Consider the following 16,793-nt stretch of genomic DNA (forward strand, 5'->3'; position numbering starts at 1 on the left):
CATATATATGGAATTTTAGAAGATGGTAACGATAACCCTATATGCAAAATAGAAAAAGAGACACAGATGTACAGAACAGACTTTTGGACTTTGTGGGAGAAGGCGAGGGTGGGATGTTCTGAGAGAACAGCATTGAAACAAGTATACTATCAAGTGTGATCTTGATAGTATCAGATCACCAGCCCAGGTTGGATGCATGAGACAAGTGCTCAGGGCTGGTGCACTGGGAAGGCCCAGAGGGATCGGATGGAGAGGGAGGTGGGAGGGGGGATCGGGATGGGGAACACATGTAAATCCATGGCTGATTCATGTCAATGTATGGCAAAAACCACTACAATATTGTAAAGTAATTTAGCCTCCAACCAATAAAAATAAATTGAAAAAAAAAAAGAAGTATGCTCAACTTGTCTGTCAGTGGAACTGACAACGGACAGTCCTGCTCAGGTTGTTCTAAAATTTTTAATATTCCTCCCAAGGAGATATAGTGCTCGTCTGGGCCTTGTACAAAGGGAAACAGTAGGCATTGAGGTGGCTGTGATTCTTGTGGGCAACAACAGCAAAATGGGTTTAAATGAAACACAGGTCTCATTTGGGAAAACAGGCAGTGTTGAAGGATTTTATGAAAAAACAGATATCAAATTATCTGGGATAAATACATGGCTTTTTATCTCTTCCTCTACAGCCAGTGCTGATTTTCCGTATAACCCAGGACAAGGCCAGGCGATAAGAAATGGAGTCAACAGAAACTCGGCCATCATCGGAGGTAGGTGACGCACAGGACAAGTGCTTCCTCACTTGTGGGGAGTAATCATTTTCAATAAAAGCATTGTCTAAAGGAAAAGGAGTCATCTAGACTTGTACTTTATTTATTTTGCTGTTTAAATATGGCTGAAGATTGAGAAGTACAGATGTGGAGAAACTGATAAATGTAACCTAGCTCTTTTTTAATGCTGACTTACTTAAAAAAGAACAGTGGTAGGAAGCTAGCCAGCATCTGAATACACAAGCGGGCTGTCATGGCAACAGCCAGGACATCTGTTTATGCCCTCATCATCCTCTTGCATATCAAATGGTCCAGAGTAGCTTGCTACAAAAATGGGAAGGACTATGCCAGTCTGGTTTCAGTTATCTTAATAAAAATTATCAGACCATTAATAAGCCAGAGTATCTGAATATTCCAGGCTTTTCTTCGCACCATAGAAACCTGCGTAATAGTTTGACTCTCCTAGTATAGTTCCTCGTGTTTGGATCAGTAAATATCACCTGTTGCCTTCTTCTCTCTCTGCTTCTTCCACCTTATTTTATAAAGATGTTTCCTGTCTCTCTGAGGACGGCTAATACCATGAGCCTATGAAGGGTTTTAAACTCAGCCAATCAACTCAGCTTGGTCAGTAGGTTTATTTTCCACAGGAAGAAAGTGGACACCTATATATATGTGACTATTAAATTAGAAACATTCCGAGCCTGTGTGCATGCATGCTCAGTTGCTTTACTCGTGTCCGACTCTTTGCGACCCTATGGGTTATGGCCCACCACTCTCCTGTCTGTGGGATTCTCCAGGCAGGAATACTGGAGTGGGTTGCCATTTCCTCCTCCAGGGGATCTTCTCAACCCTGGGATCGAACCTGCATCTCTTGTGCCTCCTGCATTGCAGGCAGATTCTTTACCCACTGAGCCGCCTGGAAGCCCAGATACATTCAGGAATGGTGCTTAAATCACATTGTTCAGAGTTCTGGTATAATCCTATCCTCCTTATTTTGCTTTTTTAAATATCAACTTTATTGAAGTGTAATAGGCACTTATTTAAATGTAACACATTATGACTTTTGACAAACACATATACCTATAGTGTTAGTTGCTCAGTCGTGTCCGACTCTTTGTGACCCCTTGAACTGCAGCCCACCAGGCTCCTCTGTCTGTGGAATTCTCCAGGCGAGAATACTGGAGCAGGTTGTCATTTCCTTCTCCAACATATTCCTATAACCACAGCCACAATCAAAATACAGAACATTTCCGTCCACTAGAAGTTCTCCTGTACCCCCTTGTAATTCGCCCCTCCCCCACTTCAGTTGCATTTGTCACGTGGATTTCTTTTGCCTCTTTTTAGGGTTTCACAGAAATGGAATCACATAGTATGTAACCTGTTGTGCCTTCTTTCCCTCAATGTGTTTTTGAGAATCTGTCGACGTTGTTGTATTACCAATGGCCTGTTTATTTGTATTGCCAAGTTGTATTCCTTTGTATGAATGAAGGACAGTTTGCTTCATCTACTCACCTGCTGATAGATGTTTGGTTTGTTTCCAGGCTTGGGCTGTTTGGACAAAAGCTGCTATGGATATTCTCGTCTTGTGTGAACAAAAGTTTTAGTTTCTCTGGTAATTCCTAAGAGTATAATTGCTGGGTTATTGTAGATATTTAACTTTACAGGAAATTGCCATATAGTTTTCCAAAATAGTTGAACCATTTTATGCTTCCATAAGCAACATCTGAGAGGTCAATTGATTCACAATCTTGCCAACATTTGGTACGGTCATTCTTTGTAGCCGTCTAGTTGATGAGTGGTGGTAACTCACTGTGCCTTGTTTGTTTTTAACAGTCTTTTTCGTTTATAGTATCTTTTGTTTTTAATTTTATTTATTTATGGCTGTCCTGGGTCTCGGTTGCTGTGCAGGCTTTTCTCTCGTTGCAGTGAGTGGGGGGCTGCTCTCTAGTTGCAGTGCACAGGCTTCTCGCTGTGACGGCTTATCTTTTGTAGAACACAGGCTCTAGGGCACTCAGGCTTCAGCAGTTGTGGCATGTGGGTTCAGTAGTTGTAGCCCCCAGGCTCTAGAGCACAGGCTCGGTAGTTGTGGCATCCGGGCCTAGTTGCTCCACAGCTCGAGGGATCTTCTGGCCCAGGGATCAAACCTGTGTCTCTTCCATTGGCAGGTGGATTCTCTACCACTGAGCCGCCAAGAAAGCCCCCTCACTGAGGTTTTAATGTGCAACTATCTGATGACTTATGAGCATCTTTTTACATGCTTATCGCTGTTTGCAAATCTTTTGTCTATTTAAATCTTCCTCCTCTTTTAATTGGATTGTCTGACTTCTTTCTATTGAGTTGTAAGAGTTCTTCTTGTATTCTCATTGTTTCATTTTCTTAGTGGTAATTTTTGAAAAGCAGGAGATTTTAATTTTTATAAAGTCCAACTTTCTAACCTTTTTACAGTTTGTGATTTTTTTTAATCCTTTTTTAAAAATCTGCCAACCCCAAGGTTATAAAGATTTTCTCCTGTGTGTTCTCCCGGAAGTTTTATACCTTTTGTTTTTATTATTCAGCCTATAATCATTTTGGGGGGCTTCCCTGGTGGCTCAGATGGTAAAGAATCTGTCTGCAACGTGGGAGACCCAGGTTTGAGCCCTGGGTTGGGAAGATCACCTGGAGAAGGAAATGGCAACCCACTCCAGTATTCTTGCCTAGAGAATCGCCAGGGGCAGAGGAGCCTGGTGGCCTAGAGTCTGTGGGGTCACAAATTGTTGAACACAGCTGAGCGACTAACACATACACATAGTCACTGTGAGTTAATACCTATATATAGTATGAGATAAAAGTCAAAAATCATCATTTGCCAAACACATACCTAGTTATTCTGAGATCACTTGTTGAAAAGACTGTTTTTTTTCTGATTTAATTTCCATGTTACTTTTGTCAAAAATCAATTGTCTATATATTTGTATGTCTTTTTTCTGGACTCTATTCTGTTTTGTTGATTTACATATATTTCTTTGGCCAGTATTACGCTTACTTTATTATTGTATCTTTACAGTAAGGCTTGAAATAAGCAATGTAAGTTCTACAATCATTTTTTTTTAAACTATTTTGACTATTCTGGGTCCTTTGCATTGCCATATAAAATTTAGAATCAGCTTATACATTTCTATAAAAAAATTGCTCTTATTTTCATTGGATTGCATTAAATCTACCAATGAACATCTTACAATATTAACATTGAAATATGGTATATGCATCCATTTATTTAGTTCTTCTTTAGTTTCTCTCAGCAAGGTTATATGATTTTCAGTGTATAGTCTTGAACCGCTGTGTTCAGTTCATTCTGTTATAAATGGCACTATTTTATTATTTTCATTTCCAAGTATTTCTTGCTAATATATAAAAATATAAATTTCACCTTGCTAAATTTACTGTTCCAGCAACTTTTTTTTGTATATTCCTTAGTATTTTCTACATAGACAATCCTGTCACCTGAGAATAGAGTTCTCCTTCTCCATCAGTACAGTTTGTTTTTCTTATTTTATTGCACTGTCTAGAACTTTTAGTACAGTCATGAATTAAGGTGATGAGAGTTGACACTCTTGCATTTTTCCATATTTTAGGGAGAATGTGTTTAATCTTTCACTGTTAAGTACAATATTAGCTGCAGATTTCTTAAAAATGCCCTTTATCAAAGTTGAAAGTTTCTTTCTTTTGATAGTTTCCTGAGAGGCTTCAAGATAAATGGGTGTTGAAATTTCTCATATTTTTTAGTCATGTGCATCTATTGATAAATAAAAGTTTTTCTCCTTTATTTCCTTGATGTGGTAAATTACATTACTTTATTTTTAAATGTTAAATCAATCTTACATTCCTAGAATTAATACCATTTTTGTTATAATCTATTCCCCTTTACATATTGCTGGGTTTGATTTGCTAAAATTTTACTTAGGAAGGACACTGCTCCATCATTTTCTTGTAGTGTGCTTGTCTGGCAATAGTGTCAGGATAATTCTGGCCTCTTAAAATGAGTTGAGTGGTATATCCTTCTCTGCTTTCAGACAGACGTGTAGGTCTGGTATTACTTCCTTAGGTCAAGTTCGTTAACAGTGTTTTGAGGCCTTCTGAACGCCGTGAAGAAAGCTGAGCGCCGAAAAATTGATGCTTTTGAACTGTGGTGTTGGAGAAGACTCTTGAGAGTCTCTTGGACTGCAAGGAGACCCAACCAGTCCATCCTGAAGGAGATCAGTCCTGGGTGTTCACTGGAAGGACTGATGCTGAAACTCCAATACTTTGGCCGCCTCATGCAAAGAGTTGACTCATTGGAAAAGACCCTGATGCTGGGAGGGATTGGGGGCGGGAGGAGAAGGGGACGACAGAGGATGAGATGGCTGGATGGCATCCCAACTCGATGGACATGAGTTTGAGTAAACTCCGGGAGCTGGTGATGGACAGGGAGGCCTGGTGTGCTGCGATTCATGGGGTGGCAAAGAGCCGGACACGACTGAGCGACTGAACTGAACTGAACTGAACGCTGACTGATTTTCTGTTTCATCGTTCTGCCAACTCCTAGGAGAAAAGTGTTGAAATCTCCAAACATAACTGTGGAAACCGGTCTCCTTCTCCCCTGGTGCTGTTGGGTTTTGCTGTTTGGGAGTTCTGCGTCTCGTGTGGGAGAGGCTCCCTGAGGGAGCCGTGCTGAAGAGGGGAGGGGTGCTGGCGGGCTCCTCGGGCTGCGTGTAACCTCTCGCCCCTCTGTCCTGTGTCCCCCAGGGGTCATTGCCGTGGTGATCTTCACCATCCTCTGCACCTTGGTCTTCCTCATTCGCTACATGTTCCGTCACAAGGGCACCTACCACACCAACGAGGCGAAGGGGGCGGAGTCCGCCGAGAGCGCCGACGCCGCCATCATGAACAACGACCCCAACTTCACAGAGACCATCGACGAGAGCAAAAAGGAATGGCTCATCTGAGGCGCGGCTCTTTGGCTCCGGGAAGTGGGGGGCGAGGGAAGGGGGGAGGGTGACCAGGGAGGAGGGCGAGGGACGGAAGCACCCTACTTCCTACCCCTGAGCACACCCTTCAGGTATCAGCACAAGCTGGGGGAGGCAAGCGACGGCAAACTCCTGGAGACTGATGGCCACAAAAAACAAACAAATACTTTTTGATATTTCTTTATAGCTGAGTTTCCCCTTCTGTATGAAAAGAAAAATAATACAAAAACTGCTTTTAGAGTTTAAGCGATGGTCGACATTTGTAGGTACTATCTGTCGAATATTTTGTGTGTGTTTAGAGAGGTGTTCTGAAAACCCACAGTAACAGGGCCCGTTTTCTACAATTTTCAGCGCCCTTAGAACGTGGATATTTTCCCTGGAGAAAAGCTGATGCACATGTACATGGCCTCCCGCGTTTTCTTCTTTTTACATAGAGTCAGCCTCTAATGGGCTGTGGTAGTAACTAGTTCGTGTTCATAAGAGATTTCTTTGGTGTCCTGTGAACTGGGAAAGGAAAGGAAGGGACAGAGGGAAGCTGTGATTTACCAGTCTTCAGAGAGACCTCAGTGTGTGCCCGTTCTCTGAGAGCTCCCACTGGAAGGAGAGGGTTGCGGTCCCTCCTGTGTGACAGAACCGTCAGAACAACCCAGAGAAGCCCTCAGACCCGGGGAAGCAGTCCCTGTTGGATCGCTGGTTTTACTTTGGGTCAGATTCTACGCGATTACACCGCTCCGCATCTGTAGTCTTAGACCCATCCGGTGTCTGTAACTGTCAGCTGCAGCACCTGGTGATCAGCCAAGACAAAAGGTTTTCCCTCTGCTTTACCTACAAGATCCTGGGTTAGACTGTACGTGTGTCTGAGCACCCGCTGGGGAATTAGAGCCAGATGTTGAGATGTGTTCGCTCTGTGTCTTTTCTAGTTGGTAGCAGGAGTGTGGACACTTCTTAGAGAATGCATAAGTTAGGTTGCTCTTCTTATTTTGCTTTATCTGCTCTTTATGCACCTGTGACAAGATCCTAGCAGTGTCCTCTGAATGGACGAACCAAAATAAAGCCAAGTTGGGACTGCGCTCGTCATTGCTATTATTCTGGAGTCATGTGGAAAACCCTGCCCTATTCTAACTCATCTATTCCATGTGTTATTCCATCCTAAATAGACGCATGGCCGTGATTCAGGGACTTTCTTTGACAGATAGATCTGAAGCTCAGGTTCATCACAACCTGGGAATTGACCATTGCTGCTCAGAGAATGGACATGTCTGGTCAACCAGACCTCAGTGTAATCAGGAGCCTTGATCAACTAATTCCGGCAAGGAACTATTTATTTGAAACTAATCAACTGTTTCTGTAGACCAGTGGGACAACACTCCTATTGGAGCATCCAAAAAATAATTTCATGTATTTATTTTACAAGAAGATTACACAGAAGTTATTTCTAGAATAACAACATTTATGATCATTACAGTTCAGGCTATTAGACTTAATAAGTATGTTAAAATTTTCTTAGACTCCAATGTTTTGAGGCATTAAATAACACTTTTTCTTTCTCCTCCTGGAAGGAGGTAAGATGAGGTTAAAATGGTACTGTTGGTCGGGTGGCCTGCTTCAAGAAAATGGAAATTCTAGTTCGTTTGGGTTATGTATTCAGGACACTTTGGGATACCTTACTTATTAGAGGATCTCAGTTTCTTGAGCGATGGGATGTGTTATCTTCACTACACCTGGCACCAGGGCCTGGCACATTCCAAAGGAGACAGTGGACCAGTTAATCCACGTTTAAGTTGAGGTCACAGAACAAAAGGGAATCCTAGTGCCCTTTTACAGTTGCTGACCTCAGGCATGAGCATAAACACCCTTTATATAAAACAGTCTTAATCATTCTTCCCTAAAATGCATTTAACATGAAAAGCATTCATTGTAAATAAATAATTAGAACATGACATTTACAAGGACATATTGAAAACAAAGATTATTAATTTGACCAAGATGACTGCCATTAAGGATTCTTTTCTATATTGTCAAATTGAAAAAGCAAACTTTAAACTTTATGTTTTAAAATGTTTCTGATTTCTTAAAACCTATTTGACAGGTATCACTTTTACACTTGACAAATAACATCAGATGGAAATTTGTTATTTATTATATTTCCCATGATAGTCTTATTCTAATACATTGAGCACTTTCCCTTTCTTTCCAAAATTATTAAGAATTTAAAACAATCAAACATAGCCCCTTCAACTAAAATGTTCCTACCCTTTCTCTCCTCTTTTCTCTTGTCACAGAAAAGTGGAAAATAAAACCTAACACTTCTCCCCAAATTTTCGAACGTAGGGTATCAGGATGCCTGCCGGGGCCTGTGTTTCTCCCATCACAGCATCATTTGAGACAGTCTCTGCCCTGAAGAGGGTAGTAGCCCGGCCAGTGGACAGGATGCAACACAGTGGATACGGTATTAAGTGCTGAAGTAACGTGCCAAATGCGTGCTGGACGTCTCCTCTGTGGGACTGCAGTCTTCACCCAGATCCCTGACTCTATCTGTGAAGGTACTATCTACAGCACCTTCTAAATGCTGAATAATTTTGTTTACATGCAGAAAAGGAAGCTGCCCTCTTCTTTCCGGCTCCCCAGGTGGCCCAAGCTCAGTGCTCAGCCTTGCTTTGTCAATCATATCCAGCCAAAGCTGATCCCAACAGCTCACCGGTAGAGCGCTAAGAGGCTAGTGGTAGCTCTTTCAATGATAACCAGAAAAAAAAAAACAAAGTTTCCTTTAAATAAGAGGTTGTTTTAAAGTTTCAGGGGAAGCTGATGATTGATCCTGGGTGGTTCATGCAGGAAACATCGTCTGTGTACAAACCAAGCATCTCTGTTTTGAGTTGCTAGGATTGGAGACATTGAATGAATGCAAAAATCAGTGCCAATCTGAACTCTCAGCATATTTCCTTGAGCTCAAGGAAGCTAGCTCAGGAGGTAAGAAGTTATATTCTTAAGCTCTTCTCTGGCCCTTCTTAGCCTAAAAGACTTATGACTTTCCCTTTATGACTTTCAAGCAACTGCTCAAAAAAAAAAAGAGATACCTGTTGTGTGGGAGTTTTTGTCGAGGAGTTGGAGACAAGAGTTTGAGAGTTTTTGTTGGAAAAGTCCCTGTTGCCCTGCGTTTGACAAGCAAGCATTCTTTACTTACAGGAGCAGGATTTCTGAGGCAGGGAAAAGAGATTGGCGTGAGCCCAGAAGTAGATTTCATGTTGTTGAACATCTGCGGGGCAGCCACTAGATGGCGCTGAGAGTTGGGCACAATGACACAAACCGTAGTGACTTCCAAAGGAAAAGCACATGTCCCTGTTAGGAAAATGCGGTGTCAGTGTGAAACTTTTACTTCCTTCTCCATCTATTGTTTTCTATTCTTCCATGTGTTCTTTTTCACTCTCTCCTTTCTCTTATGGTGTAAACGTTTTTATGGTCCCTTGACATCTCACATCTCCAAATGACGAGTACCTGACTGGAACCTGTTACTATATTTTCCTCCTTTTCACCATCCTGCCCAAGCAGTTTTCAAAGAGAAAGGCAACAATTGTTAAACTGAATTCCAATGAGCCAGCCAAAAGTAGGTCTAAATTGCTAGTCCCAATAGAACCGCCTCATCCTGAAATAGATGAGGAACAAAAATGTGTCCAACTGATTTGGGCTGAAGACCAATGGATGCCGTTTTTAAAATAATGTTTTGGTGAGAGTGGATCCTGAAAGTCAGCTGATGGAGTGCAAGCCCTCTTCTCTCTCTGACATGCTCTGTGACCTCAGCCAGGTGGCTGACCCTCTCTGTTCCTCTTTGCCTTGTATGTAAGATCGAGCTGTTTTTTTATCTGCTTCATAACACAATGGGGAGGTGCCATGGATCCTTGGCTGCAGATACTTTGAAACCCAAACATAAAGGCCAAGTCATTGGACCTATTGAAAGCCTTACTTCCCAGCTTGTGGTTGTAAGTCATCTCAAAAGAAACCAAGCAGTCAAGTCCAAGAGTGTGGAAACATGAGGCATTGTTGTACAACTATTAGATTCGGAGTCAGGTAGACTGCCAGGGAGCTATTCTGTCGACATCAGGAGATGCAACACAGCCAAGGGCCAGAGAAATCAGAACTCCTGTGTATAAAGCCCCAAGTTCCCACCTAGGTGTGATGTGACTTGCAGCTTACCGTACCCCAGTGTGATTGAAATGGCTTATAAATAAGACAACATGAACAGCTACTATGACTATTTCACATAGCCCAGTGGCTCTCTGCCTAAACTGCACACACCCTGCATGATGGAAACTTTAAATTTATTTCACAGCAGTATTTCTTTTGATACAACTGATATGTGCAACTCATGGTCAATGAAATAGGGAAACCATGTTGAAAAGTTGGTTACCTCCCATGGAGCAAAGACTGGCTGAAGGTAATGTAGATCACTGGGCACATGGATATTAATGCTCACCAGGCACTTACAAGTTTATTTTCCAGATGAAAACGTGCTTTAAGAGCCCGTCTACTTAGATGGGCTGCACCATTTTCTGAGTGTCAGTTTATTTACAGCAATTGCTGGATTTTGAGATGGTTCTAGAAACATGGAGATTCCTCCCATCTTATAGGCCAAGAAACAGTTCTCAATGTCACTGATTCTAAGTTTTGTTTTGTCAGGTATTTTGGGTTTGTTGTTTTTTTTTTTTTTTTTTTTTTTCCGGTGAACATGGTGAACTGCAGAGGTTGAAGTTGTGAAAAGGCTGGGCTAATATTCTTTCTGTAAAGTCAATTAGGCTTTCTATCCCTGTGAAATAACCAGGAAATTTCACTCTCTAAAAGCAACAGCATGTAAACTAGAATGAAAGAAGGAAATTATGTATGTATGCCTACTCTTCTTTGTGAATGTCTTTCATTTAAGTAAAATTATATTAGAAACCAGATTGATAAATAAAGTCCAAAATAGTTTTAATTATCCTTAAAGCGATTCTTTGTGTTTTGTTCCACTTGTTTAACTTAGAAGCTCTTTTCAACCTTTCAGCAAAGAAAGTTCCAGGCACTGAACTACACATCTCTTTGGAAGGTAATCTTTCTAAAAGCGGTGCAGTTACGGTCACTCCCCAAAGACAGGTCTCAAACGGATGCAGCCTTCCTTAACCTTCATTTGCTGTGAACTTCTCCCCTCCCCCATTTTTCCTAAAAGGAGCTTAGTACATATTGGCTTTGTGTTTTGGATTAATTTACACAGCTTGGTTAAATTTGGTTAGAGTTACATGGTGTCTAGAATATATTCCGAGCCTAGTTTGAGATGAGGGCGTAGTGCCAGATAATGGATAAATGGATCCTGGCCAGTGAGCTAGGTAACAGGGATTTACAATGTGTCTGGAGGCGTAGATGGTTCTAAATGCACTTGTTGTACATTAAGAGCTGCAGTTCTTATTATTCACATTGCCTAGTCCTCACTTACCATTGGGAGGCCATTTCCTGCTGATCAATTTTCAGTGAAGCCTTGAAATGGACACCAAAGAAGTGTTCATTACAGTTAAAAGCCCAACCTCTGTGCTTCAGGAATTCCCAAGGCCAATCAATAGCAATAACTCTGAGGTCCATTTAGAAAGCGCTGCACCCTGAGGTTCTTTGTCATGATTCCACTTTGGGAGTGTGATCCAACAGGTGCAGGAGAATGTCAGAAAGTCCCCTGAGAAAACCGGTACTTGTAAAAGTTCATAAGATACGAATTTTAAAAAGAATGAGATAGCCCGTTCAGGATTTACTATCAGCAGCAAGGGCGTCTGAGAACCACCTGCCTCCTCCCTCACCCAGGCCCCCTGCCATCCACCATGAGGACACGGAGGTCGGTGAGTCCAGGAAGATGGCGACTTTATTTTGCGGAGCACGGTATCTGTTCAATAAACAGGGAGTAGAGAAGCTGAGGAGACAGTATTAGGGACAAATGCACGCAGAGAGGTAATTAAAGACACACCATTTTCTCTTTGTCAGTGATGACATGGCCTGGTGGTTGGAACAGAGGAAAGAGTTGTATTAATATTTTTAGAGAGTTTATGTCCTCCCCAAAGAACCTATGTCTGAGAGCTAACTCTTTACAGCAAGTGTTATATGAGTTGTTGTTCACAAATGCACGTCTTGCCTTGGTCACTCTGAAGACCATGAATTCGGAGAAACCTGGCTAAATAATCCCTGAACCGAAGATTCCTTTCTACCAGCAACCCGCCCCCCAACACATAAACATAACAACATGCTTGCAAAGGACCTAAGCTTAACAAATTTTGTAAGGAAGAGAAGGCAATGTTGGCGGGGTTGTGGGGGGAGGGTCTTTTTCTTCTGCCTTTCCATTCATCTTAATTCAGTCTCTCTCAGGGTACATGATGAATAACATCTTTTGGGACAGGTAAGTAAACAGGTATGCCAAGACTTTACCAAAAGAATAAAGACAACATTTTTTTTTTAATACCTAGAACCAAAGCTTGAGAAAGTTTCATTTCTTCTAAATATAGAAATTCAAATTATAAAATGGAAATTAAGACATGGCCGAGGTGAAAAGGCCAAGATGATGAAAATCATGAACTTGTTTTTTGTTCACAAGAAGAAAATTGGAAGATAAAATTCTTAGGTCTAGGAAGGCAAGAGTTAAAATGAAACACGAGGGCAAGCTTTGAAGTCATGAAAGATATTAAAATGATATGACAAGAGCATGGGCTTTCCTGGTGGCTCAGTGGTAAAGAAGCTGGCTGCCAGTGCAGGAGACACAGGCTCAATCCCTGGGTCAGGAAGCTCCCCTGGAGGAGGAAATGGCAACCGCTCCAGTATTCTTGCCTGGAGAATCCCATGGACAGAGGAGTCTGGTGGGCTGGGGTCTATAGGGTCGCAGAGTCAGACACGACTGAGCTACTGAAGCACACACATGTACATGTGTGCACGCTAAGTCGCTCAGTCGTGTCCAACTGAAGCACACACATATGTACATACATGCGTGCATGCTAAGTCGCTTCAGTCGTGGCCGACTGTGCAACCCTGTGGACTGTAGCCCACCAGGCTCCTCTGTCCATGGGATTCTCCAGGCAAGAATACTGGAGTGGGTTGCCATGCCCTCCTCCAGGGGAACTTGGTGACCCAGAAATCAAACCTGCATCTTTTATGTCTCCTGCATTGGCAAGCAGGTTCTTTACCACTAGCGCCACCTGGGAAGCCATGTACATATATATCCTTCTACAAAATAAATTACATAGAAAACACAATATGATAGTCATTAGTCCACTTGTGGAATGGTCATGAAGGAAGTGGGAGTTTGGATGGGATGGAAATAAACTAAAATGAACAAGAGACACCTAGCATAGATAGATGATGGTTAAAAGAAAACAAATCTGAGGATTATCATCAGCTTGACTCTCAGCCCAGCGGGAGTTGGAGGGATGAGAGGGTAGCCAGGAGAACAAGCAGGCCATCACAGAGCAGCACAATTAAATCCTGACTGCAGAGGGCTGATGCATGAGTGGATGGCAGGAAACAACCGCTAATACAATCTATCAATGAATAAGTAATAGCAGATGAACAAAGACAACGTGAGAGGGGAATGACAGCAGAGCGTTTCTGTTCTTTTAAATCCAATTACGCTCCTTATATTGTGGAACTGAAGGAAACTCGGGGTGGGGGGGTCTCCCTCCGGTTCTGCAGATAAACAGACAGTGACCCCTCTGCAAGGATTTGAAAGAAAGATGACCCCTCGCTGCTCCAACTATTCCGGACCCACCAGCGATGATGCGCCCCCAGCCCGACTGCTCCTTCGTGGACGGAATAAGGTGTGCACTCCTGTTGAGTAGATCAGAACAGCACTTCTTCGGTCAAGTGCTAGTTCTGAAGCTGGCCCCGTGGGCAGGTGGCCCCATTCTGTACTCATTGAAAGGACGCTCCTGGTTAAACCAGAGATCTTGCAAGAAGCCTTCCAGCAGCTTTAACAAAAACAAAATAAGTTTCTGTAATACATTTCTGGGTGATCACGGTATGCTGCTGCTGCTGCTGCTAAGTAGCTTCAGTCGTGTCCGACTCTGTGCGACCCCAGAGACAGCAGCCCCCGAGGCTCCCCAGTCCCTGGGATTCTCCAGGCAAGAACACTGGAGTGGGTTGCCATTTCCTTCTCCAATGCATGAAAGTGAAAAGCAAAAGTGAAGTCACTCAGTCGTGTCCGACTCTTAGCGACCCCATGGACTACAGCCTACCAGGCTCCTCCGTCCATGGGATTTTCCAGGCAAGAGTACTGGAGTGGGGTGCCATTGCCTTCTCCAGATCACAGTATAACTCCTCTAAATTAAATTTATAGAGTTTGTTCACTTTTATTCCAAGCGATAGCCACAGCCTTCCCTCTAAATCACTGCAAGTGTAGCAGATACATTGATGACTGCCAGGCTTGTCATTACGAACCTCAGCTTAAGCACCACAGAAGCGAACTCTTAAAGTTTAATTGGTGTCCCCATCTGGTTTATAAATTACAAGCCCGGGACACGTGACAAAGAAAAATGAGTTAACGTGAATCGCCTTAATATGAAACCAGCCAATGGAGCAAAGCAGGTAGCTGAATTTATTCTGGATCAAAAGGCTTTGCCTTGACACCTTGTACTGTGTTATGTGATTGATTTGGGGAGAGAGAGTCTTCTCAGGAAGACAAGTATTTTCTGGGAGAATTGAGGCAAAGGAACGAATAGCAGACATTGGGTCATGTGACGAGATTACATGACAGTGTGTGGATTGCCTCCTTGGACGTGTCCAGACATAACCACCAGGAGACACTCCATGGGACAAGTCCCCTGAGAAACCAGCTGTCATCTGTGACGTCAACTCTGCACAGATGGGGTATGGGGGTGTCACAGCAATGTCTCAGGTACACTTTGGGGCCACTGCCCTTCACATATGAGTGCAAACTGTTTAAAATTTAGTCTTCTTTACTGTTTATACCACCTTTAAGGTAACCATTTTGATTCACGAGAAGCACCAAATCAAGGCATGTTCACGGGTCCAGGAGTTAGAATGTCAGTATATCTTTTTAGGGACACAACTCAGCCCATAACAAGGCACATGGGCCAGTTATAGAGAAGGGAATGGCCACCCACTCCAGTATTCTTGCCTGGAGAAACCCATGGACCGAGGAGCCTGGCAGGCTGCAGTCCACAGGGTCACAAAGAGTCGGACGAGGCTTAGCAACTGAGCACGCAGGCACGCTCTTTCTGATAAACTCCTAGAGGTGGGATTCTCTGTCAACTGGCATATATATTTCATTCACAGTGCCAAAGGGGTCCTGCCAAAGATTTTACCAATTGACACTCCACACGCCCTCATCAACTCCAAGCCCTGGCATTTTTCCATAACTGCCAAATGAAGAGGTAAAAAGTGTTATCTGAATATTAATCTAATTTGCTTTGATTTGCATTACATTGATTGTGAATGAGGGTGAATAGCTTTTCGGATATTTTTCTTAGTCCTTTGAGCACTCCCTGTGGATATGAGCATTTATGAGGCTCTTGATTTTTTTTTCCACTTGGCACCAATTCACACTCTACCAGCAGTCTTTAGGGATGCCTGCTTTCAGAACAGGGACGTATCAGTGTGAACTGGACTCAACAGAGGATGATCCAGCAGGAAGACCACTAGGTCTGGGTAAGTTTGAACGGAAGGGCATTTTCATCAGGGAAACAGGGAGTCAGAGTGGGGCATGTTTTGGAAGCGGAGGATAAAGGTCTTGGTGAGAGCAGAGGGCAGTTAGCTGGGACTGAACAGGAAGAATATGACATGAGCAAAGGGACCTCGGGATGGAGAGACTTGAATTAAAGCCAAACTGCTTATCCCACAGGTGATGAGAAGCCATGACAGATTCTTAAGCAAGGGAGTAATTTACAACTACCATTAACTTTCTTGCTTGATCAAAAATCTAAATTCTCAACATGTTTTGTTGTTGTTGTTGCTAAGTCATGTCCAACCCTTTGGACCCCATGGACTGTAGCCTGCCAGGCTCCTCTGTCCATGGGGATTTCCCAAGCAAGAATACTGGAGTGGGTTGCCATTTCCTTCTCCAGGGGAATCTTCCTGAATCAAGGTTTTAACCAGTGTCCCCTGCATTGCAGGTGGATTCTTTGCCACTGAGTCACCAGGTTCTCCATATTTCAGATTAAACTTCACCCTGTTTACACTAATGGGGATCAGGGAAAAAAAGGAAATGATATCCTTTGGACAGTTACTTGGGAGAAGATCTTAAGATGTATTTATTCACAATACCAGGCATCCCAGTGAACCTACTGAGCCATTTTTTAACAACTTCTTTAATAATATCTTGACTGAAACTCAGTTCGTAATTTACCCCTGCCCTGTCTTTTACTGCTGCCTCTTGGTTCTTCCTGCATAAACTCTTACAGAGCCTCAGAGGGCCCCAGAGGCCAGACGGAGGAGCACTCAGCACTCAGGTAAAGGATGCCTTCCTTCCATAGACCCTCATAGCCCACCCCCACCCGCACCCACATCGGCACCTCCACCCCTACCCAGTGGTATTGCCTGTCTCTCGAGATTCTTTGTGTGGTTGTGGGTATTCCTCTGTAATGCAAATTCCCTGTTATCCTCATGAACACATGCACAGCCAGAGTTTAATCTACTAACCACGCTTGTCAGAAGCAGGTGGGCCTTTTTGTGGCTCTCCTCTGGGTTAGAGGGAAAGCCAGGAATATGAAAAATGTGCTTGTAATCATATTTGCTTGGATGCTGATTCACATGTATCCTACAAAGCTGGAAGAAGAAACTATTAAAAAACAGTCAAAAAAAAATTAATATTGTGGCAACAGCAAAGACCTAAGGTTCTCCTTTTTCTAAGACCTCTGGGATGGGGGGGGGGTGCGGGGGGGCGTGCTGAACCAAGTGAGAAATGAGATCACAGGTGGGGAGATTAAGTCAATTCCAGGAAACAAGCCAAGTTGCTTTCTGGTTCAAAACAAAAACCTTGATTAAACGAATTTAAGAGCCCCCGGGAGGCAGGAGACATGGGGGGAAGAGGGGGTGCTCTT

At 43.0% G+C, this 16,793-nt stretch overlaps 1 protein-coding gene across 1 annotated transcript in view; it reads left to right on the forward strand.

Moving 5' to 3' along the window:
• The window catches only part of CNTNAP2 (contactin associated protein 2), a 2,213,955-nt gene extending 2,203,232 nt beyond the window's left edge, over positions 1 to 10,723 (forward strand). The window contains exons 24-25 of the mRNA XM_061165994.1: positions 683 to 763; positions 5,525 to 10,723. Of these exons, the coding sequence (XP_061021977.1) occupies positions 683 to 763; positions 5,525 to 5,724 (281 nt within the window). The 3' untranslated portion in view covers positions 5,725 to 10,723. The remainder of the gene's footprint in view (positions 1 to 682; positions 764 to 5,524) is intronic.
• The last annotated feature ends 6,070 nt before the right edge of the window (positions 10,724 to 16,793 follow it).

The sequence above is a fragment of the Dama dama genome, chromosome 18 (assembly GCF_033118175.1).
Source record: "Dama dama isolate Ldn47 chromosome 18, ASM3311817v1, whole genome shotgun sequence".
Taxonomy (NCBI): Eukaryota; Metazoa; Chordata; class Mammalia; order Artiodactyla; family Cervidae; genus Dama; species Dama dama.